Here is a 25,138-nt window from a genome sequence, read left to right as displayed (position 1 = left end):
ACAATTTAACAATACTCTGCATGACTCCTAAACTTTTAAATATGTAGGCAATGTGCTATGGGCCTGTGTCAAGTATGTCATGCATGTTGATGTTCCTAATAGTATGTATAAGCCTTAGAGAAACCAGACTGCTAACAACATGTGGAGCTGCATTTTATAGATACCTCAGGGGTTTTCTGAATGTAAGAGGTATTTTGGTATTGTTTTATGGGACATTGTCTTCAGTAGTAAGCTTGAACGTATCCAGAGAAGGGCAGCGAGGCTGGGGAGAGGCCTTGAGCACAAGTCCTGCGAGGAGAGGCTGAGGGAGCTGGGGTTGTTTAGCCTGGAGGAGGCTCAGGGGAGACCTCATTACTGTCTACAACTACCTGAAAGGGGGTTGTAGCCAGGAGGGGGTTGGTCTCTTCTCCCAGACAACCAGCACCAGAACAAGAGGACACAGTCTCAAGCTGCGCTGGGGGAAGTTTAGGCTGGATGTGAGGAGAAAGTTCTTCACTGAGACAGTCATTAGCCATTGGAATGTGCTGCCCAGGGAGGTGGTGGAGTCACCATCCCTGGAGGTGTTCAAGAGGGGATTGGATGTGGCACTTGGTGCCATGGTCTAGTCATGAGGTCTGTGGTGACAGGTTGGACTTGATGATCTTTGAGGTCTCTTCCAACCTTGCTGATACTGTGATACTCTGATAAAGGGGTTATGGTACGTTGCAGGCTGATGACTAGGTTAAGCATGAGTAGTTGTTCCCAGACAATTACATATCACAGAGATTGCAGCTTAAAAGCATGGAATGACAAACTGACAGAAGAATGCTAACTTCAAGTCTACAGATGGGTCAGAATTATCTGTATAATGAGAAAAAGAAAGTTGTGTGAAACGTGGAATTGTAGTTAAAACATGTTGGGGGGCATAATGTCAGGTGCCCTTCCCTTGGACTGAAAAGTTTCAGAGTGCCTATGACCAGCAGAAAAAGACTTCCTTAGTTCCTGTTTCCCTGTGTTCTCCATTGTAAGAGAAAGTCTAGGATGAAGTTTCTAGTCAGAACTAGAGGAAGAGGACAGAAGTATTCACCCCAGAAGAATAAAATAGCATGGCAGTCAGGAGGCGTTTTGAAGCTGGGAAAAACAAATCCAGATGTATGTTCTGTATGGTTCAGATCAGAGGGATAAAACTGGCTCTCTACCTTCCCATGCAAGTTCATTAGTTCCTAAGCTGCTGCTCTACCATTGTTCATAGACTGATAGATTTGGATTGGAAGGGACCTTAAAAGATAATTTAGTTCCAACCCACCCTGCACGGGCAGACACACCTTCACTAGACCAGGTTTCTCAAGGCCTCATGCAGCATGGCCTTGAACACCTCCAGGGAGAGGGTGTCCACAGCCTCCCTGGGCAACCTGTTCCAGTGTCTCACCCACCTTACTGCAAAGAATTTATTCCTAATGTCCAGTCTAAATCTGCCCTCCCCAAGCTTAGATACATTCCCTCTTGTTCTATCACTACAAGCCTTTTTACAAAGTCCCTCCTCAGCTTTCTCATAGGCACCCTTCAGGTACTGGAAGGCTGCTATAAGGTCTTCCCAGAGCCTTCTTTTCTCCAGGCTGAACAGCCCCAATTCTTGCAGCCTTTCCCCTTATGGGAGGTGCTCCAGTGCTCTGATCATCTGGCCTGCTCTGGACCCACTCCAACAGTTTGATGTCCTTCTTGTACTAGAGGCACCAGAAATGGACACAGTACTCAGGTAGGGTCTCACAAGAGCCGAGCAGATGGGAAGAATCACCTCCCTCATCCTGCTTCACATGAAACCATTCTTCTTGTTGCTTCTTATGAAACCATTTGGAAGACCTGCTTCTGTTTTACTGCAGAACAGAAGCTCTTTGGAGGTTTACAGGACAAGTAATCATTTCCTGCCCAGCTTGCTAAGCGTTCTGCTTATGAGTTTCCTTGCCAGCTATGTTCCGGACAAACCATTTCCCCCTGCAGCTGAGTTTTTTGTGAGCACATAGATGCTTGAATTCAGCTTTCAAAATTTAGTCCTGTGATACCTAAGAATGATTGCTTCCCCCATCACTTTCAGAACTAAGTGCAAAATCTTATTTTGTTAACTCAGCTGTGCTTCAGTAGATGTTGCTTGTGCACGGAGCCATCCTACTGCATATTCACACATAGTAATATAAACAAAAGAGTGTAAGCTAGCAAAACCTACACAGGCATCAAAATGTTTTCCCACCCAGCTTACAAAAGGAGGAAGAAAGGGAAAGATTGTTCTTTCTATATTTGCAGAACTTTTGTCAGTGCTGATTCCAGTGGCACAAAATTTTGCCATGGCAAGAGGCTGTAAAAGTTGAGCTAAAGACAGCTGCTGTAGAGCTATCAGTCTATAAATATGAAGTGCACAGTCACTGCTGGGGTTTTTAATGCTGGTAATTTTCCCACTGATGTGAAAAGTTATGAAAAATTATTTCTTCCCCCTTAGGTGTTGCTTGGTTAATTGCATAGTCATGGCACCTGAGGCTGTGTGTGATTTTAATGAGGGTACAGGAGGCTGGAAACTCATGCTTTAAAGCAAGAATTTTCTGAGTTTTAATGTATTTATAGATTCACTTGGTTTGTTATTACTTGAGCTGTTCACAGCGAGTTGATTTCACATGTGACTGCCTGTCTCAGCCATTTCCTGGGGGAATGAAGTGCTGGGGCTCTCTGGCAGAGGGCTGTGAAATCCTCCCCTTTGCTAGTGGTCTGGAACAGTGTGGTACATTGAACATGATACCCCATGGCAGATTGTTGCTAGTCTATAATCACTCTGCTCTGGTCAACTATTTTTTCTCCTGTATTATGAGGATGAACAGAAGCCAGGGATAAAACTTAGCATGTCTCCCATAGTACTTTCTCATCTTTGAAACAACTGAAATGCTGCTGTTTTCTAAAACCTGTAGGGCCAACATGGCTTCAGCTTGAACTCCCAGTGGTAGCTAAGTGTTTGACCTGTTGAAGAAGGATACAGAAGGTACAGATACATCTAAACAGTGGAAGCCTGTGACAGGATTGAGTTTACCCTCAGGAGCAGCAATCAGATTTAGGGGAAGTGTGGAAAACAAAAAGTTAAAGCTACATCTAGTGGCTATCAAATAATTGATGCTGCAGGGTCAATAGCTAACAAACTCACACCACTAAGGAGTGTTGTAAGTGTATGTCTACATGCATGGCACCAACTTTGTCCTTCTTTCCTGTAGGGGATTATCCTGTGAAGGGTGAGAAGCTATGTATGTAGCTACAGTTTTAAAATTGTTGCAGTCTAGCTTTCTTGTCACTCTCTTTAGGGACAGGAAATGAGTTGTAAATGAGATTGGGCTGTTTATGCTTTATGTAAATTTCAGGAAGTGAAGTTGAGAATCAAACTGATGTTGTCCTCAACTTGAATATGTTCATCTCCTCTTTAAAAGGAGTTCAGATATGACTGCTTAGAAAGGCAGAGATGTTTTCTTGTAGAATGTGTAGAAAATGTTAAGTATTAGTAATAATAGTAGCAGTAGTAGTAGTAATAGTCATAATTATTATTATTTAAGGACTTTGAACTGTTGGAGCAGGTCCAGAGGAGGCCACAAAGATGATCAAAGGCTGGAGCACCTCCCCTCTGGAGACAGGCTGTGAGAGTTGTGGCTGTCCAGCCCGCAGAAGAGAAGGCTCCAGGGAGACCTTATAGTGGCCTTTCCAGTACCTGAAGGGGGCCTATGGGAAGGTTGAGGAGGGACTTTTTTTAAGGGTTTGTAGTGATAGGATAAGGGGGAATGGCTTTAAGCTGGAAAAGAGGAGATTTCGATTAGATATTAGAAAGAAATTCTTTACAGTGAGGGTGATGAGACACTGGAACAGGTTGCCCAGGCAGCTTGTGGATGCCCTCTCCCTGGAGGTGCTCAAAGCCAGGCTGCACTAGGCCTTGAGCAACCTGATCTAGTGGGAGGTGTCCCTGTGCATGGCAGGGGGGTTAGAACTAGATAATCTTTAAGGTCCCTTCCAACCAAACAGTTCTATGAGTCTATGAATTTAATTGTGAGCAGACACATTCTTTTTAACAAACAAAAGTAAATCAAATGCTTTCCCAAAGTGAAGAAGTCTAACCACAGTTTCTGTGACAATCCATGTTTCATGACTGATTGAATTGGAATAATGTTTGAGATTGCCTGGGAAACTGCTGTGCTGTTTCCATCATGTTTAAAGGGTGATAGGTAACAAGTGAAAAGATGTCACCAGCTGTGGTAAGCAGAAGATGATATGCAGGAAGTGCACAAAGCTGTGTGGTGCAGCAGACAAGCTGGAGGGAAGGGATGCCATCCAGAGAGACCTGGACAGGCTGGAGAGGTGGGCACAAGCCAACCTCATGAGGTTCAACAAGACCAAGTGCAGGGTCCTGCATCTGGGTCGAGGCAATCCCAGGCACAAATCCAGGCTGGGCAGTGACTGGCTGGAAAGCAGCCCTGAGGAGAGAGACTTGGGGGTGCTGGTGGATGAGAAGCTCAACCTGAGCTCTCAGTGTGCACTTGCAGCCCAGAAAGCCAATCAGACCCTGGGCTGCATCAAGAGAAGTGTGGCCAGCAGGGCAAGGGAGGTGATTCTCCCCCTCTGCTCAGCTCTGCTGAGACCCCACCTGGAGTACTGCATCCAGTTCTGGAGCCCCTATTACAAGAGGGATCTGGAGGTGCTGGAAGGTGTCCAGAGAAGGGCCATGAGGATGATCAGAGGGCTGGAGCACCTCTCCTATGAGGACAGACTGAAAGAGTTGGGCTGTTCAGTCTGGAGAAGAGACAGCTCAGAGGTGACCTAACTGTGGCCTTCCAGTATCTGAAGGGGGCCTACAAGAAGGCTGGGGAGGGATTTCTCAGGATCTCAGATAGTGATAGGACTAGGGGGAATGGAATGAAGCTGGAGGTGGTGAGATTCAGGCTGGAGGTGAGGAGGAAGTTCTTCACCATGAGAGTGGTGAAGCCCTGGCATAGGTTGTCCAGGGAGGTGGTTGAGGCCCCCAGTCCCTGGAGGTGTTTAAGCCCAGGCTGGATGAGGCCCTGGCCAGCCTGATCTAGTGTGGGGTGTCCCTGCCCATGGCAGGGGGGTTGGAACTAGATGATCCTTGTGGTCCCTTCCAACCCTGACTGGTACTATGATACTATACTATGATACTTACTAGTGATTTTTTATTTTTATTTTTTACTTTCCTGATAACAGATGCCAGGATTTTTTTTTTTTTTTCATTTTATTGGTGTGTTTTTAACCTATAAAACATGGATGCCTTCTCTAACAGCCTTTCCATCCCCCTTTTCTTGTTCCAGAGTCAGGATGACAGATTCGCTTTCACTGCTGAGTGGTACGACCCAAATGCTTCACTCTTTCGGCGTTATGAACTTCTGTATTATCCAAAAGATGGATCCGTTGAAATGGTAAGAATGAAGAGATAAAATCTGCAGTCAGAAGTGTGATATTCAATTAAATGGTTTCTAAAATGGCAAGCCACTGCAGGTGGCTTCCTTTCCAGGTAAGGAAAATGTAACTTAAGACTCACCGTGCTCTGCTTCTACAACCGAGAGAAAAGTGGAAGTACAGATGCAAAGTAAAGCATGTGGAGAAGCTTCCACATTTATCATTTTTATTTTATTAAAGCTTTCTTTGATGTGGAGAGATTAATTTTGACAAGTTTGTTTTCATTCAGTCTCTGCTCAGGTTTCTATATTGAAACTCAGCAACACTGACCTGCTGGTTGAGAAGCAGAAAATGAAGCTGGTGCCAAACAGGAGAATAATCTTTAGCTGAATTCCAGAAGTCTCTGGAAAGTATAAAAGAGTCTTATCAAAGCAGAAGAAGTGGTAAACTGCTCTTAATTTGGTTTTAATGAAAGGAAAGATGTTTCAGACAGTGAGAACTGAACTTTTCCATCACTGATGTTTGCACAGGCCTTTCTGATCTGTGGCTCATACAGATAGTCCTTCTTGGGTTTTGATAGCAGGTTAAACCAAACATTTTGCAGTAGCAGGCATATCTATATATATGTGTGTATATGTATTAAAGAATCCAAATAAACCAGTCCATGGGTTTGGGCTTCCTTTTAGGAATGAGTGAACAGTTTTAACTAATCTTTTCTCTTTTTTTTTGAAGACCTAAGTGTCTGAGAATAGCCTAGATTTGGATATTCACTCTTAGTAATTTCATTATTGAATTTTAGTTTATCTGCTATAAATATCAAATGCAGAAATAACAAAGCTAATGGAATCTGCCTTTGCTTACCTCCTTTTCTAACCCAATCTAGTGCCTGCTGAAACCATAGTACCCATCTGTGAACTTACCCAGTCTAGTGCCTGCTGAAACCATAGTACCCATCTGTGAACTTACCCAGTCTAGTGCCTGCTGAAACCATAGTACCCATCTGTGAACTTACCCAGTCTAGTGCCTGCTGAAACCATAGTACCCATCTGTGAACTTACCCAGTCTAGTGCCTGCTGAAACCATAGTACCCATCTGTGAACTTACCCAGTCTAGTGCCTGCTGAAACCATAGTACCCATCTGTGAACTTACCCAGTCTAGTGCCTGCTGAAACCATAGTACCCATCTGTGAACTTACCCAGTCTAGTGCCTGCTGAAACCATAGTACCCATCTGTGAACTTACCCAGTCTAGTGCCTGCTGAAACCATAGTACCCATCTGTGAACTTACCCAGTCTAGTGCCTGCTGAAACCATAGTACCCATCTGTGAACTTACCCAGTCTAGTGCCTGCTGAAACCATAGTACCCATCTGTGAACTTACCCAGTCTAGTGCCTGCTGAAACCATAGTACCCATCTGTGAACTTACCCAGTCTAGTGCCTGCTGAAACCATAGTACCCATCTGTGAACTTACCCAATCTAGTGCCTGCTGAAACCATAGTACCCATCTGTGAACTTACCCAATCTAGTGCCTGCTGACACCATAGTACCCATCTGTGAACTTACCCAATCTAGTGCCTACTGACACCATAGTACCCATCTGTGAACTTACCCAATCTAGTGCCTACTGACACCATAGTACCCATCTGTGAACTTTACAGTTTTTCCTTGTAGTCTCTTTAAACAAACCCTGTGATGATGTTGTCCCTTTTAAGTTAGTTCTTTGTATGAAGTCTGTGTGTGTGCACAGTTGTCAAAATGTGAGGACTGTTATTTTTTCTTTCCCAGAGACAGTTTAGCTAATCAGTCAGGAGCCGTAATAATCTTCCTACACAGCCATGTGTAGGCTGGCAAAATTGTTGTTCATTTCACCTAGATGTCTCAAAACCAAAAGCTTTCAAGGTGTTGTTGAGCTTATTAATGCATTCATCATCAAACACCCATGGCTTGGTAGACTTTTGTGTTTTTCTGCTGTGCTCTTAGGTTAAGATAGTATGGTGTGTGCATAGTCATGAGTATCTATGGACTATGTGTGATCAGAAGAGGAGTTTGAAAAAAGCAGAACTGCGTGTCTCTTCTAGAGAAAGAGTGTTTCAAAATCCTTTCTGAGGCTGAGTTTGTGGACAGAGATCAAATGTAGAATTCTTTTTTGGATTTAAAAAAAAAATATGTGACCTTTCTGCAGGATGTATATAGTTCAGTATCTTCCTGAGGAGATACCAGCCTGCTCATACCTCTGACATATTTTAGGAGAAAGGAGATAACAGATATGAGCCAGCTTCAACTTGCTCATGAGAAAGATGTTTCATCCCCTTTCCCACCTCCCTGACAATAGCTCTTTACCACACACCTCAGCTGAGGGTGGAGAAGAGCTATTGATGTCTTGTGTTGTGTGAAGTCCTCAGCTTTCCTTTTCTTCTTCAGTTCTTCATGTCTTGGTTCTTGTGAAGAAAAATGACAGTGTGAATAATAAATTTCCATCTTGCTTTGCAGCTGGAAAAAACCAGCTTAGATTTTTGTCCAAGGCAGGCACGCAGCCCATATGATCAGAGTGACAAAGAGGTGCCCTGTTCTCTGAATTTTCCATAGGTAATGACTCTCACAAGGAATTTGTAAAGCCTGACCAACTTTATTTCTGCAAGAGGTTTCTTAAAAAGAGAGAAGAAATCTTTGAGAGGGACAGATTCATATCAGAGAACTATTTTGGTTTAGATACTTCTAATTATACATGGGCAAGAGAGGAACAGTCCAAACCATCTTACATTCTTCTGGTATGGCTTATCATTTGCTTTAGAATAAGGCCTTTTAAACAGATGCAGAATTCCACACTGAAGAAGAATTCTTTAGCAGGTAGATGCCTCCCCCCTACCTTTATTTGCCTCTTGAGAAACAAGAAATAGCTTGTGGAATAACCGAGGACATCTTCAGATTTTTAGTCAAGATACTGAAGAATGTGAATATCACCCAGGCATTTTATAGGCTTCCTGGCAAAGTTCAGGGAAAAGAACAAACTAATTGAATTCAAGTTTGTGTTTTGGGTTTGTTTGTTTTGTCTTAGCGTGCTGTCATTTCTTTCCCTACCATGCTTGATGTGGCAGTTTGGGCTGGGTGCCCTCTCCTGTGGTGGGGAGGGGGTCAGCCTCAACCCATCACACTTGAATAGAGAAAACATTTAGTAGGCGCATCTATGAGGCACTGAAGACATTTCAGCAGGGGAGGATTATGCCTTGCTTCAGCAGAAGGAACTATTGATGTATGTATTTTTTTGATCTGCAGTTTTGGTTATTGTGGAAAAACTTAGAATTCTTCTGAACCTCTGACAGGACAAATATTCATGCAGTTCAAAACTTTTGCTCTTATGTTTTTCCCTTCACAAAGTTTGGGAATTATGGTAGGTTGTTTCTTTTTGTTTGTTTTTCTTTTAACTCTAGTCTATATACCATTGCAATAGAGGACAGGACATGTAGTTCAAGACAGAGAAGGGGAAATCTGGCCAAACGAGAGCAAAACTCTTCTTTTCATAGGATTCTATTTCCTCAGGAAACTGAAGGCATCTTTAGTATCTATACGCAGTGAAGAAACTGTTCAGCAGGTTGCCTTTTGTCTTTGCCAGCCCACCCAGAAAACTACACATTAATGTCTTGCTTCCTGCTTGGAATGATGATATAGAGCTGAACTGTCTTGACAGGCCTTTGAGCTTGCAGCTTTAGGCAGTGAGTACATTTCAACCTAGTACTGCAGTCATCCATCCATCCCTAATTCTGAGTCTTATGCGGTCAAATAAAGCATAGTCTCACTGGAGCAATGCCCTGAGAAGGAGACCTGCCAGAGTGTGTATCATTCCTGGTGCAAGCCATTAGTCTGTGAAACAACACAGATCTGCTAGGGAAAGCTTTCAGTAAGACTGAGCAGAGGTATCCACTAGGCACCTGAACCATTTATCACAGATTGAACTGGCACAAGCAAATGATAAAAGCATGTGGACAGCTGTCAGCCTGCTATTACTTAAATGGAATACATTTTTAACTGTTTAGTCCTCTAAGTTTTCCTAAGATCAGAGGATTAGAAATTAAATCAATTTAGTGATCATAGAATGTGGAGGCCTAGATTGGGGGGGACCTTAGAGATTGTCTGTTCCAACCTCCCTGCTATGGGCAGGGACACCTCTCAGCTAGACCTCGTTGATCAAGGCCTCATCTATGCTATCTCTGCTACAAAGACAAGCTGAGGGAGCTGGGGTTGTTCATCCTGGAGAAGAGAGGGCTCCAGGGTGACCTAATAGCAGTCTTCCAGTACCTGAAGGGGGCCTGCAAGAAGGATGAAAAGAGACTGTTTACAAAGGCCTGTAGTGATAGGACAAGGGGAAATGGCTTCAAACTAGAGAAGAGTAGATTTAGATTCGATGTTAGGAACAGGTTCTTTACCATGAGGGTAGTGGAACACTGGAACAGGTTGCTCAGGGAGGTGGTTGGGGCCCCATCCCTGGAGATAATCAAGCTGAGGCTCAACAGGGCTCTGGGCAGCCTGATCTAGTTGAGGATGCCCCTGCTTACTGCAGAGGGGGTTTGACTAGATGACCTTTGGAGGTCCCTTCTAACCCAGACCATTTTTTTGATTCTCTGATTCTATGAACAACCTGAGGGTCATCCACCTCTCTGGGCAACCTATTCCAGAGCCTTGCCACCCTCATATTGAAGAACTTCTTCCACAGATCCAGTCTAAACCTACTCTCCCTCAACTTCCCCTTGCCCTGTTGATAGACATCCTTGTGAAAAGTCCCTCTCCAGCCATTCTGTAGGTCCCTTTCAGGTATTGGAGTGCAGCTATGCCTGGAGAAGAGGAGGCTCAGGGCGACCTTATTGCTCTCTACAACTACCTGAAGGGAGGTTGTAGACAGGTAGGGGCTGGTCTCTTCTCCCAGGCAGCCAGCATCAGAACAAGAGGACACAGTCTCAAGCTGTGCCAGGGGAGGTTTAGGCTGGATGTTAGGAAGAAATTCTTCATAGAGAGAGTGATTGTCCATTGGAATGGGCTCCCCAGGGAGGTGGCGGAGTTGCCGTCACTGGAGGTGTTTAAGAAGAGACTGGATGGGGTGCTTGGTGCCATGGTTTAGTTGATTAGGTGGTGTTGGATGATAGGTTGGACTCAATGATCTTGAAGATCTCTTCCAACCTGGTCTGAGCCATTCCATTCCATTCCATTCCATTCCATTCCATTCCATTCCATTCCATTCCATTCCATTCCATTCCATTCCATTCCATTCCATAAGGTCTCCTCAGAGTCTTCTTTTCTCCAGGATGAAAGCCCTGCTCAGACTCAGTCCCACAGTACTGTGAGAGTTTCTCAGAGCCGAGTGAAACTGGCGTTTGCCCAGAGCTTGAATTTCCTGCTCTGTAAATGTGCATCTTCCTTTCTCTGCAGTATGACGTGAAGAACCATCGCACCTTCCTGAAGCGCACCAAGTACGAGAGCTTACACCTGGAGGATTTGTTTGTGGGCAACAAAATCACTGTGTTCTCGCGTCACCTTTCCATCTTGGACTACGGGGACCAATACACAGCCCGCAAGCTGGGCAGCCGCAGAGAGAGGTAACAAAGCCTGGCTTTTGAAATCTTCCTCTGCAGTTGGGGGTTTCCAAACAGCTGGAAATAAGATAGGCTTTCTCTACTGTTTGGGCCAGTCCCAGGCACAAATACAGGCTGGGTTGAGAGTAGCCCTGAAGAGAAAGACTTGGGGGTGCTGGTGGAGGAGAAGCTCAACATGAGCTCTCAATGTGCACTTGCAGCTGGGAAAGCCAATCATATCCTGGGCTGCATCAAGAGAAGTGTGGCCAGCAGGTCAAGGGAGGTGATTTGCCCCCTCTCCTCAGCTCTGGTGAGACCCCACCTGGAATACTGCCTCCAGTTCTGGAGCCCCTAGTACAAGAGGGATCTGGAGGTGCTAGAAGGTGTCCAGAGAAGGGCCACGAGGATGATCAGAGGGCTGGAGCACCTCTACTAGGAGGATAGGGTGAGGGAGTTGGGCTTGTTCAGCCTAAAGAGAAGATGACTTTGTGGGAGGACCTTATAGCTGCCTTCCAGTACCTGAAGGGAACCTACAGAAAGGCTGGAGAAGGACTAATGTAAGATTATCTCCCTATAGGAAAAGGAGGGCTTTCAAGGTGAGGGAGAGTAGATTTAGTTTGAAGAAGTTCTTCAGTTAAGAGGATGGTGAGACTCTGGAATAGATTGCTCAGAGACTTTGTGGATGCCCCATCCCTGGAGGTGTTCAAGGTCAGGTTGGATGAAGCCTTGAGCAACCAGCTGTGGTAGAGAGGCATCATTGCCCATGGCAGGGTGGTTGGAGTAGATGATTGCTAAGGTCTATTCCAACTTAGGCCATTCTGTGATTCTGTGGGGTGAGGTGGAGAAAGCTGCAAGTTTGTGTGCAGTTTGAAGTGATCTGGCATACTGATAGCTGGAGAGAAGCACAGTGGCCCCTGCTTTAGGGCAAACCCATGACTTCCACTGTTGCCCAATGGTAAATGCTTCTCCATGGCTGTCAACTGCTCCTTCCTCTAGGTCTTTTGAGAGAGAACAAGGGGTGCAGGAGAGCAGGGGTCCTGTTCAGCTTTGATACTTCCCCAGGGCAAGCAGCAGTAGGATTCTTGTGATTTGTAGATTGTATTGTGGCATAATTGATAGGGTGATTCTGATGTGTTACATGCTTGAAAGGCCTGGATCTAACTAACCTCTGACTCTGGGATCTATGCAGAAGCCCAGTGCCTTAAGAATCCAATCTACTCTTAGTAGTACCTGAAACTAGTAGGAACAGGAAAGAAAGGTCCATTCCCACTCTTACTGTTTTTCCCACTATGGAGGATTTTGTTTCTGAGATTTTTTTTTTCAGTATAGAGTGAGAATATCACTAAAGCCTATAGACTTGTTGAGGCAAATTTTGTTTATAATGAATGAAGAGAAGACTCAATCTCCTTTTGATTGAAAGACTTGCTCAGGAAAAGACTTTGAGAGCCCATCCAGGAACAAAAATATCAGGAGATACTTAATAAGATTAATTTGCAAAGAATTGAAATTTGACCACAGTGCAATTAATGTCTGAATTTGCAGATTAATACATTTTGATAATTTTCCTCCAGCTTTTCTTGGAAAGAGCACAGACTACTTTCCTAGAGGTGGTTTGTGATGAGTCTTATTCACCTACTTTCTTACTCCCTCCCACTCACTGGCCTTATTTTGAACTCCTTTTGGACAGTTGTGCATAACTAGACAAGAGGAGTTTCAAGTTTTAACACACATCTTTGTCTTAACCTCATACAATATTGCCATGTTGATGACTGACCTGGTATCTTTCCAGAAGTAGTTTTTCTCCAAGTTAGAGTTGGACATAATGAAGGAGGTAAAGAAAACCAGAGGACCAGAGTGAAGCTTCCATATATGTGGCTGCTCTACCTTTCCCAAGTAGCTAGTGATAGAACAAGAGGGAATAGCCTCAAGCTGCAGCAGGGGAGGTTTAGGCAGGACAGTAGGAAATTTGCATTGGAACAGGCTTCCCAGGGAGGTGGTGGTGTCACCATCCCTGGAGGTGTTTAAAAGCCATGTAGATGTGGTGCTTGGGGATATGGCTTAGCAGTGGACTTTTTGGAGTTGTTAATGGTTGGATTTGATGATCTTGGAGGTCTTTTCTAACCCAAATGAGTCTAAGATTCTAACTATTCCTCAGCGGAGCCTTGGGTAGATTACATTTATCTTTTTTGTGGATTTTACATCACTGTAACTTTTTATAGATGGATACTTTCTGCTCTGCCTAGACTAGCAGAAGCCCTGGTGCTGATGCAGTTTGTGATAAACCCCCATTTTCTTCTGGCAAGGAAATTTGCTGTCCATACAGCAGCACTATGCTTGTGTCAATGAAGTGGTCCTGGGAAGGGGTGAATTTTTCCTACTGCTCTACAAAGGAAGGAAGGGAATTTATGACATCTCAGCTGTTTGGAAAGCATTTTAGGAATGTGGGCTGAAAGATAACATAGATATGCAAGTGGTGTTGCATATTCAGAATATCCCAAAGGAGCGCAGTGAAAGGTGTGTTAAGCAGGCAAGGGATCCTCAAAATCCAGCTTCTTTATAGAAGCTTTCACTGGGTAAACAGGGTCATATTAACAGAGTCCTTGGGCAAAACAGTTGCATATGAGGTATTTGTCTTTTTGGCCTCTTCCCAGCAGGTTTGACAACAGTTACTAAATTACAGTCAAGGTTCTGCAGTATGTGATAATTCCTAAAACAATCTGCACTTGGAATTGTATTAATAATTTAAGGATGCTGTATAAGGCAGGATGTTTCCCCATCTTTTTCTTACCCTTGTGCTGTACAGGGCTATCAGCAGTTTAGTTTGATTGGGGAAATACATTCTTGGGTCACTGAGGATTTGTGCAGGCAGGCTCAGCAAAGGCCTTTGAGGGAGACTGAGGAATATATATTAAAAACATCTTGACTGTTTGGAATTAGGGAGCCTTTGGTTTTTTCTCAGGAAGGCAAGTGAATGTGTCTTTAGGTACATGAGGTACAAAATAGGTATGTAGAAGGAGCCTAGATCTGCAGAAATCCTCTCTATAATTAGGCTAAAATTAAGACAGTTCTATGGAGCTTCAATTTCTACAGCTATTTTTCTTGTCTTGTGACAAGTTTTAAGTGCAGCTATATTTGAGTGGTGTTCATCCCTACTTCTTTCCTGCTGTATCATAAGGTTACAAACAGTGACTAAAAAGGGTAAGTAAGCATATGCTCACTTGAAGTATATCACATAAGGAATCATGGAATGATAGGGGTTGGGAATCATGGAAATCATCTAGTACAACCCCCTTGCCAAAGCAGGGTCACCTGGGGCAGGTCACACAGGAATACATTCAGACAGGTCTCAAAAGTCTCCAGAGAAGGAGGCTCCACCACCTCTCTGGGCAGCCTGTTCCAGAGCTCTGACACCCTCACAGTAAAGGAGTTTTTCCTCATGCTGAGGTGGAACTTCCTTGTCCTATCACAGGACACGGTTGAAAAGAGACTGGCCCCATCTTCTTGACACCCAGCCTGCAGGTATTTATAAACATTAGTAAGATTTCCTCTCAGGCTTCTCCAGAATAAAAAGCCCCAGGTCTCTCAGCCTTTCCTCTTAAGACATGTTCTAGGAACCACTGGCATAGGAGGATTTCCATTTCTCTGTTCTTTCACTTGTGATCCTGGGTGGTTGTTACCTGAGGTAAACATTTGCACGACTGGAGCGTCCTGTCTAAGTAGACTGCTTGCAATGTGGTTTTGAAAATGGTGTTAGAAAGCTTCTGTCTCAACCAGATATGTTTGAATTCTTTTCTTTTTGATTAAGTTATTCTTATGCTTCTAGTCATTGACATAATCAGTGTTTCTTCCGCTATAAGATGTAAGCTACTGTATGTGCAGCAGTCCTATTATTAGAAATAAGTAGATGTTGAAAGCATAGCCACAGTGTGCATTGTGTGCTGTTCCTTTGATCATTTCCCATCTTCTGTTGTTTCAGTACTCACTGTAGTACTGCCTTACAGTCCCTCTGAAAATGTAAGCAAATGAGCATAATATTCATTCTTTCTTCTTTGTTCCTAGACATAAAACTTTCAGAGTGTGCTTCACAGACTGCATCATATCAAACTGCAAGAAACATATTCCTAATTAAAACTAAAAATAGGGTGCATGAATCAAAATCCAATCTCAGAAACAGTCTTCAGCATTCTCAACTGCACTCTGAGAAGCTCACACTGAAATGCTGAAGTTAATCCATCAGAGTTAGAGAAAAAGTATTATGAGTTGCTTGGTGCAGTTTGTATTAATGTCTTCTACATAAATTGCTTCATAATGCAATATTTCATTACTTATTGGTAGGAATTACAGTTTCACTAGAAGGCTTGGAATTAGAAAAGCAAGGGCAATTTATTTCTAGCATTAGCAGTCTTGTCTCAAATAGCCTGTGCAATAATATAGATTCAGAAAGGTATTCCTCAAGGAAATGCAAACAGCGCTGGAGATCTCATTCCAGTGGTTTGATCCTTACTGCTTTGAGTAAATGACAGAGTTGAGAAACTCTTGTGCCACAATGGAGGTCATGCATCATGTGACTGTGTGGATCAAGCACAAAACTGCTCCCCTTGGTGTGCCTCAGAGCACATGGCACACTGTCAGGTGATAAATAATGTCACAAAATGAGGTGGAGCTGTGAAATCCTTGGGGAAGAGTGGAACAGGCTGTGGGTTGTAGGCACCATGGAGTATGCTGGCAGAATGCTGAATGTTGGCCAGAGGTTGGCCTTCCCTGGTCTGAAGATAGGCTTAAAGCAACTTTAGCTTGCCCTGCAATGTACTGAAGCATAGGCTTGGCTGACTGCTGTGCCGCAGTTTCTAGTTACGTGCTTAGTCCACCAGGCTTTTTGTGTCACGTTTCCCAATAGATCTGGGCCTAAACTGGTTGTGTATGTGAGCTTCCTGACGCTTGAGGAAGTTTCTGTTTGTTTCTGAGGTCTGAAATGTCACATACATTGAGATCTTTCCCTTCATGTTTCCTGGTCCCAGTACCAGATTTGCTGTGAGGTCTGCCTGTTCCTAAAGCATCTGTCAATTTAGGGTCACTTTCAAGTTCAAAGTGAATGCAATGGAAGTTTGTCCATCTCCTGTAACCTCAGTATATTTGCTCTGGCTTGAGTATATTTCTGCTAGCCTCAAGGCTGCTTTCCATGCTGTGCTGGTATATAAAATCAGAAAATTGCAATTCTTTGCCTTTCATTTAAGGAAGTACTGCAATAAAACACTCTATAAAAGTGTGTTAAAGATGGCAAGAGCTCTTTGGGCTTGTCAGAGGCATGGAGTGTTTGAGATGCGGGGTCGAATAAATCTGTTGATTTGTAAGCTGAGCACATTTGAAGCTGACTCACCCCAAGATGAACACAAATAGAAAATGCCATTTTACAGGACCTTCTTTTTGTGCTTGTTATTTTTGATTAATGATATGTTTGGTGTTGATGGTGCACTGGGTGCTATGCAAAGCACGCTAATAAAACAGTCCTAGCCTTGGGGATGTGCAGTGTAAAAAGATAATTATCAAGAAGACAGGATGTACTTGGAAACAAAGATGTGGGGGATAGTGTAGAGATTTTATGGGTTGGTATCCCTTAGAATATAGCTGTCAGTCAGTACAAGAGCTGCAGTACCTCCACTGCCAACCTTTTATTGTGTCTATTAACAGTGACAGCTATTTGGCGTGCCAGTTTTATACCATGAAGTGTCTGCATTGTTCCAAGCACAACAGGGCCTTCTTCCCACTGAGGCCTCCAAATGTTTTAAGAGTTATAATAAAACAATCATTCACTTGAAGTTTTATGCAGGAGACACACTTAAGTAATATTTTTAAATAGGTAATTTTAGCAGCTTCATTTTTATCTGTATAATGATTAACTTCAGGGGAAAAAGGGGCCTGAACAAGTGTAGGGAGACATAAGCAAATTGGTTGTGGTCTAACTCAGAGCCAAGAGTGAGGAGCTATGGAGATGCATACTAGTTAGGGAGAAGTGATCAAATTCTTTGCTCTGAGAGTGAAGGGAAAAGCCAGTAAATAACTGCTGGTGGAGCACTGTGGGCTGACTTTGGTTAAAAGCATAGGAAATTGTAATGTGCAAAGCTTGTTCTTGTCAGACTAATGTCTTGTGCAGGCATTCAAGAGCAGTGTGGAAATTGAAGAGACACTGGGGACTAGGATGCCTGACTGTGACAGAACTTCTCTTTGATGTGATTTTTTCCCCCCTTCCTTTCCCACCCCTGCATATAAACTACACATGCATACCAAAACCTCTAAAGAAAGTAGTGTTGACTGTATCTACTATTTTTTTTTCCAGAACCCTGGCTTTGATCAAACCTGATGCAATGCCTAAGCTTGGAGAATTAATTGATATCATTATTAATGCAGGGTTTACAATAACTAAGGCCAAAATGATGATGCTTTCAAGGTAAGGAATTTTTAAGGTTAGCTCTATTGTAGCTTACTGTTATTCATGCTGTTTAATATTCTCTGAAACTATTCTGTGTTCCACACATCAAATTCATTCGAGTGAGTAAGAGAGGGTAGACTCATAAGTTTCATAATCATGTAGGCTCCTGAAAGCTTGTAGAGAGTTAAGCAAAATATTAAAGTATGAGTGATTTAAGTATGCAATGTCTCTGTTATCAATCTAGGATGACTACCATAGCTTCAGCAATTCAGCAGTGTTTGCTATTGGCATGTCTGTATGTCCTCACCTCCTGGCTTCCTGCTACAAATCATATTGCTGATTACAACAGCTTTGTCTATGGAGTTGTTAGTTTGTTTTAATTTGTGCTCTCAGAACTCAAACTTGTTTGCTTTTAATGACTGAAAGTCTTAGGTGATCCTCTAATTTTGTTGCAGTTGGCCAAGTTTTACCCGTGCATCTTCCTAATTCCCCTGCAACCTGCACTGTTCTCCACTTACCTCATTGAACCACAGGGTTGAAAAAAAAGAAAGCAGCATGCTGCAGAGGAAAGAAAAGTAGTTTTCCCAAAGTTACTGCACTATTACTCTGTTGCTGCTTTGTCAAACCTCTTCATATACAATGTGTCTTTGAGTAGAAAAGCTGTGTCTGTCTTACATAGTACCATTTTGGCGTGTTCTGGTGGCATCTGCGTGAGGTCAGGAGCAATTTCCCCTGCCTCAAAACGTTTTTTGCTTTCTCAATACTGATAAAACAACAATGTGACTTCCCCTTGTCTCCACATTCACCTGCTGCAATATTTGATGGTAGTGGTCCCAGATCCTTCCTCAAACAGCTCCAGTTTCTTAAGCTGATTGATTCATGGTGTCTTTCAAGCCGGCTTTGTATTGTTTTGCTCTCCTGCGGTTTGAGAGATTTGATCCTGGAGTGGTGTGTTGTATGGTTTTTCATTTCCATGTCTGTCTGAGAACCTAAGAACTGTTGAGCCAAGTCACGTGCTTTAGAGTTGACTCATGCTGAAGTGAAGAAACTTTGAGACTTGAACTTTCCTTGCCTATTGCTGGATAAACATTTTTGCTTGTCTTGCATAGTTGAAAATAATTATTAATAGAAGCAAGATCAGGCTGTGATACTCAAGACACTATTTCAAATACACCCAGTATTTGTGGTTTCTTTGCATACTATATGCTATGTTTCTTGGGACTGTGCAGTTTTTCAATGATAGAACTATGGCTTTGCTGAGGTAGTCTATCATTAGATTTCTTCAGGCATGCTTGTTCAAACTGGTATCATCCTTGGGGGTTTTCGGGAGGAGACTTGATGGGGTGCTTGGTGCCATGGGTTAGTTGATTAGGTGGGTTGGATTGGTTGATGGGTTGGACACGATGATCTTGAAGGTCTCTTCCAACCTGGTCTATTCTATTCTATTCTATTCTGTTCTAATAGTGTCATAGTATCGGTCAGGGCTGGAAGGGACCACAAGGATTATCAAGTTCCAACCCCCCTGCCATGGGCAGGGACACCTCACACTAGATCAGGCTGGCCAGAGCCTCATCCAGCCTGCTCTTAAACACCTCCAGGGACTGGGGGCCTCAACCACCTCCTTGGACAACCTATGCCAGGGTTTCACCACTCTCATGGTGAAGAACTTCCTCCTCATGTCCAGCCTGAATGTCCCCACCTCCAGCTTCATTCCATTCCCCCTAGTCCTATCACTACATGAGATCCTGAGAAGTCCCTCCCCAGCCTTCTTGTAGGCCCCCTTCAGATACTGGAAGGCCACAATTAGGTCACCTTGGAGCCTTCTTTTCTCCAGACTGCTTTCTTTAGAAGGATCATTACTGACATATGTCTGGCAATCACTGTTAAGTAGATTGATATCTTCTGTAAAAATTGTAGCCAAGATATAAAAGTGAAGGCAGGCACCTGCTTTGACAGAGCAGCTCTCTAGCCTCTCCTTTGAATACATAGAATACATAGAATAAACCAGATTGGAAGAGACCTTCAATATCATCGCGTCCAACCCATCAACCAATCCAACACCACCTAAACAACTAACCCATGGCACCAAGCACCCCATCATACTTCAGCCTAATGTTCCCAGATGAACACTGTTTTCCATTCTTTAAAAACAGAGAACTCATGAGGGAGATGAAATGTAAAAGGAACCAAGTTGTAAAAGGCACCAAGTCACACAGCCCAGCTGCAGTTTTATATTTACTGAAATTGGAATTCATAACTGAGTGGCAGGGCTCAAGTTGTTTCAAAACCAGACACCTCAAATATTTCTTTGTGTTCAGGGATTATAATACTTAATCCATTTGCAAATGTTTTTCATAGTTGCTTACCAAAATTATTTGGTGAATTAGCCTCAGAAGAGGATTTTCATGTGAAATAGTGAAATGGAAGCAAAAACTTGAGGCTATTTGCAGAGTGTAGGTTTGAAGTTTGAGATGTCAAGAACTCCTGTGACTAGCATAATTGTTAAATCTGTTTCTGCCCTAGTTATGAAGTGGAAGGGAAGAGCATAGGAGCTGTATGGTCAATGAAAGTACTTTGAATGCTCATGCTTTTAGTGAACTGAAAGCAGCAAACGAGGAATTGTTAAGTTCCAGTAAGCAGGTGGCCATTTTGATAAAAAAGCTGCTCCAATATTTATCCAGGCTAGGGAAATTAAATTCTTCTGAGGTTCTTCTTGAGGTTATTTCTTTCCTCTGGCAATATTTGGCTTAAATCTGAACTGCAAATGGGAGAGATGTGGAAAGTTCCATGGCAGGTAGCAGAGCTGTGCCTTTGTTCATACTTGGAATCTGCTCTTTGAAAAACATGCAGGTAATTTCTTTCAGGGAAGAGTGCTGCTCAAAGTGAGCAAAATCACAGAAACCAGAAAAAATAGCAGATTGTTTCTGCAGGTAGAAACACATTTCCAAGAGGGATGTCCCACTCCCTTAATTATCCTTTTAGCCTTCTGTTGGCCTCTCTCCAGTAGTTCCCTGTCCCTCTTGAACTGGGGAGCCCAGAATTGGACACAATAAATACTCTGTATGTGGCCTCAGCAGGGCAGAGCAGAGGAGAACCTCCCTTGACCTGCTGGCCACACTATTCTTAGTGCACCCCAGGATACAATTGGCCTTCTTGGCCACAAGGGCACGTTGCTGTCCCACAGGTGACAATCTCCTCATCCAGATCATTGATAAAGATATTAAATGAGACTGACACCAAAACTGAGCCCTGTGAAACACTGCTTGTGTATGTGTCTATACATCTCTTTTTATGTCTTTTTCAGAAAAGAAGCAGCTGATTTCTATGTAGACCATCAATCTAAACCTTTTTATAAGTAAGTATATCAATTTCAGTTTGACATGTATTAAGTTCATTTATTTAATGCATAAGATTAATTTACCGTATTTGGTGCCGCAAGGCCATGGGAAAATCAGAAGCTTCTTTAGCTGAGTGAAGCTCTTTGCAAAGTGTGCACCCTGCTTGTCTACCTCCAGGGCCAGATCCTTATTTCAGCTATTCAAGTGTTTAACTCACACTCTTTACAGCCTGCTGAAATCAGGGGAATGCCTTTGGTCTCTTAGAAGTGAAAATGCTCCTGGCAAGGTGGAACTTCAAAGCTAAGGGAAGGAACTTCTTCAGGACCAGGGTGGAGCTTGCAGCTAATAAAGAATTAGGAGTGGAACACTTAGCTGTGAAAATTGATTTGGTAGTAAATAACCCAAATCATAAGTAACTGAAAGGATAGTGCATGGGGCAGTTGTTTGCTGTACTGCTGCCTTTGGACAAAACTTCCATGATACTGGACTGCTCCACCTGACATGAAAAACTTTGGTCTTTCCATCACTGCCCAAATTGGTGGTTATGACCCAGAGATTGTATCATTTCTAATTCACCTGAAAGTGCCAACATCTTTTTTTCCTTCCCTCTGAACTTGTCAGATTGCCTCTTTTAGAAAGAGAGTGCAGCTCTGCCTTGTGTTTTTCAGACATGTTGAAACCTGGATTGGCCCTGATTTGGTCAAAAGGCCTGGTTTCAGTACTGTTATGAATGCTTGAGTATTAGGATCTGCCAGCTGCTCTCCTGCAACAGCAGCTGATATATTGTGGGTCCAAACTCAAGCTCTTCTTGGAGACGTGGCCCCAGGCTGTGTCTGACCGTGTTGGAGATCAGAAGACAATTGAGAATTGCCTTTTCTTTGCTGAGTAAGCCTGCTTGAATATGCTGATAAATGACCAAGAATTCTGCCTGTAGGGTTATTTCACAGATGTCTATCTACACTAATGGTAGCTATCTGAGGAACTGTAGCCTTTTTCTCCTGTGATGTGCCTGTTTCCTGTCCTACAGTCCCATTGGCTACATCTTCTGTGCAGAATTTCAGAAACAAATAGTTATAAGGCGTTGCACAGCAAAGAGAACAAGAATCTTGAAAGCAGTGATGTGAAATCTGTGACTCATTAGTATTTAGCACCATATCATCTTTAAATTCAGGTATTGGTGGCAAGTTCACTAGTCAGTAAAAGTCAGGTGAACAGTAGGGGAAAAGAGCAATTCTGCTTGTTTCCTGAAGGATCTTTTTCATATTAAAGGATTGATTTTTAAGAAATCATTTAAGATTCAGGATTAGTCTGCATGCTAAGCAGTGCTGTAGAAATGGCTTTATTTTTTTTGCTTTAAATTGGGTGTATCTATGTGTAAGACACTTAACTGAATCCTAAACAAGCAGTCTCAGACCAGCAGAACTGAGTTCTTCACAGCATTTCTGTGTGTAGCTTCTTTATGTTTGTGTAACTTGTCAGAGCTTTAATATCATGGAATGGTTTTGGTTGGAAAAGGCCTCTAAGATCATCAAACCCAACCATCAACCTAACATCACCATAGCCATATCATTCCTTCAGCAAAGAACTAGCAGGATTTCTCTGCTCTTGTTTCCCACTAATCACTAGGAAGAATATGGTTGGAGAAGCATAGTCAATGACAAGTATAATTGGAGAAAGCTCTTTTGGTTTATAGAAAGTAATATAAAAAGCACTGAGTCAACTTTCTTCTTTGTTGGTGCTGTCCAGACTCCACAGTGAAAAGGCAGGCTTGTTGATAGGCATGTTTTCTAAAGATACAAAAATATAGTAATGTTGTTCTGTTTAGTTTTTAAATAGAACATGTGGGTTTCCAATTTTGGGTGGGTTTCTCCTCTCTAAGTGAGGTGGTCAGGGCAGGAGGCAGGCTGCTCCTTGCAATCTCCCTCCCTTACTCAGGATTCATCCTATTAAAATCAGCCAGCATGTGATGATTTGCTTTGTGGTTAAGTCCATTCTCTCTTGCAGAATTTATCTCAGAATCATAGAGCTGTTGAGGTTGGAAGAGACCTTTGAGATCATCAAGTCCAACTACTCACTCACAGCTTGCAATCCCGCAGTTACTGCTAAGCCATTACCACTAAACCATGTCCTTAAGCACCACATCCATTTATTGATGATCTGGACGAGGGCATCGAGTCCATCATCAGTAAATTTGCTGACGACACCAAGCTGGGGGCAGGAGTTGATCTGCTGGAGGGTAGAGAGGCTCTGCAGAGGGACCTCGACAGGCTGGGCAGATGGGCAGAGTCCAATGGCATGAGATTTAACACATCCAAGTGCCGGGTTCTGCACATTGGCCACAGCAACCCCATGCAGTGCTACAGGCTGGGGTCAGAGTGGCTGGAGAGCAGTCAGGCTGAGAGAGACCTGGGGGTGCTGGTCGACGGTAGACTGAACATGAGCCTGCAGTGTGCCCAGGCAGCTAAGAGGGCCAATGGCATTCTGGCCTGCATCAGGAACAGTGTGGCCAGCAGGAGCAGGGAGGTCATTCTGCCCCTGTACACTGCACTGGTTAGGCCGCACCTCGAGTACTGTGTCCAGTTCTGGGCCCCTCAGTTTAGGAAGGATGTTGACTTGCTGGAACGAGTCCAGAGAAGGGCAACAAAGTTGGTGAGGGGTTTGGAACACAAGCCCTACGAGGAGAGGCTGAGGGAGCTGGGGTTGCTTAGCCTGGAGAAGAGGAGACTCAGGGGTGACCTTATTACTCTCTACAACTACCTGAAGGGAGGTTGTAGACAGATGGATGTTGGTCTCTTCTCCCAGGCAAGCAATACCAGAACAAGAGGACACAGTCTCAGGCTGCGCCAGAGGAGGTTCAGGCTGGATGTTAGAAAAAAGTTCTATACAGAAAGAGTGATTGCACATTGGAATGGGCTGCCTGGGGAGGTGGTGGAGTCACCATCACTGGAGGTTTTCAGGAGAAGACTTGATGGGGTGCTTGGTGCCGTGGGTTAGTTGTTTGGGCGGTGTTGGATTGGTTGATGGGTTGGACGCGATGATCTTGAAGGTCTCTTCCAACCTGGTTTATTCTATGTATTCTATTCTATTCTATGGTGACTGCACCACCTCCCATGGCAGCCTGTTCTGATGCATGATAACCCCTTCTGTGAAGACATTTTTCCTAATATCCAATCTGGACCTCCCCTGGCACACCTTGAGGACATAAGTCAAAAACCTGCCAGATCTTGCTTCTCCTTTCTTTCCCACTTTGGGTTTTGGGTAGGCAAAATACACAGCAGAGATCACAGGGCAGCATTTCAGTGCATGCTGCCAATGAAGCAATGCATCCTGACAGCAGTGCTGAAGTTATGTCAGTGGGGAACACACACAGGTTGTGTTTGAGACTCCTGAAATCCTGCTGTGCAGAAGAGAGACGCTTAGGAACTGCTCCTGTCAGGCAAGTGGTTAGCAGGGTCTCTTTCACTGGTGATCTTTTTACAAATTCTTTTGAAATCTAACATACTACACTGGAGCAGGAGTGAATTTGTATTATCTGGTTCTTTTTCTATAGCCATAATGAGAAGGGAATGTCTGCACATGACCTACACCAACTTCTTCCTTGAAGCAGAGCCAACTTCAAAGGCAGATCAGGTTGATCAAAGCTTTGCCAAGCTGAGTTCTGAGCACCTTCACTGGATCATACTTTGTTGTTGGTTTTAGTTGTACTGTGGATCACCATGTGCTGTTTCCATTTTACAGTGAGCTTCTTCAGTTTATAACAAGTGGTCCCATTGTTGCTATGGAAATCTTGGGAGATGATGCAGTTTGTAAGTGGAAAACGTTGCTGGGGCCAGCAAACTCTGCAGTGGCTCAGACTGATGGACCAGACAGCATCAGAGTCAACTTTGGACATAATGGCCTAAGAAATGCAGCTCATGGCCCAGATACTGTTGCTTCAGCTGCTCAAGTAAGTTTTTGAATGTTTGAGTTTTATTTTTTGCTTTATCTGGTAAGAGATGGGTCAGGAATGCCTCATTTCCCCCCACTTCAGCTCAGAACTAGTTTAGATTCTTCATGGATCCTTTTAAGCATGGAAAAATAAATTGTCTGAAACCAGAAATCTTGTTTGTCACAAAGGGGTACCTTGGGCACTTTGATCAGGAGAGCATGCCTGGTCATTTTTAATGTCTTCTTTGCAGCACAAACATTGAGTTAATAGCATAGTTTGCACAGCCTACTTTTAGCCTCCTAATGTTGGTCATAAAATGAAGGGGATTAAACAATTAAATCCTTTTGTGCCCTCCTGTGTTTCTCTTATCTGTACTTCTCCATGGTCCTCACTAGTCTTCTGCCTGCAGCCTACTTCTCTCTGCTGTTAGTGTTCAGAATGATTAATTATGAAAACAGGCCACTTTGTAGTGTGTTG

At 43.4% G+C, this 25,138-nt stretch overlaps 1 protein-coding gene across 1 annotated transcript in view; it reads left to right on the top strand.

Annotated features, from left to right (window-relative positions):
* Positions 1-25,138, top strand: part of NME7 (NME/NM23 family member 7) — a 96,902-nt gene that overhangs the window by 9,904 nt on the left and 61,860 nt on the right. The window contains exons 2-6 of the mRNA XM_054163225.1: positions 5,319-5,426; positions 10,826-10,992; positions 17,303-17,413; positions 20,700-20,750; positions 24,472-24,679. Coding sequence (XP_054019200.1) covers positions 5,319-5,426; positions 10,826-10,992; positions 17,303-17,413; positions 20,700-20,750; positions 24,472-24,679 — 645 coding nt within the window. The remainder of the gene's footprint in view (positions 1-5,318; positions 5,427-10,825; positions 10,993-17,302; positions 17,414-20,699; positions 20,751-24,471; positions 24,680-25,138) is intronic.

Source organism: Dryobates pubescens, chromosome 8 (assembly GCF_014839835.1).
Source record: "Dryobates pubescens isolate bDryPub1 chromosome 8, bDryPub1.pri, whole genome shotgun sequence".
NCBI classification, from domain to species: domain Eukaryota; kingdom Metazoa; phylum Chordata; class Aves; order Piciformes; family Picidae; genus Dryobates; species Dryobates pubescens.
This window is presented reverse-complemented; position numbering and strand designations above follow the sequence as displayed.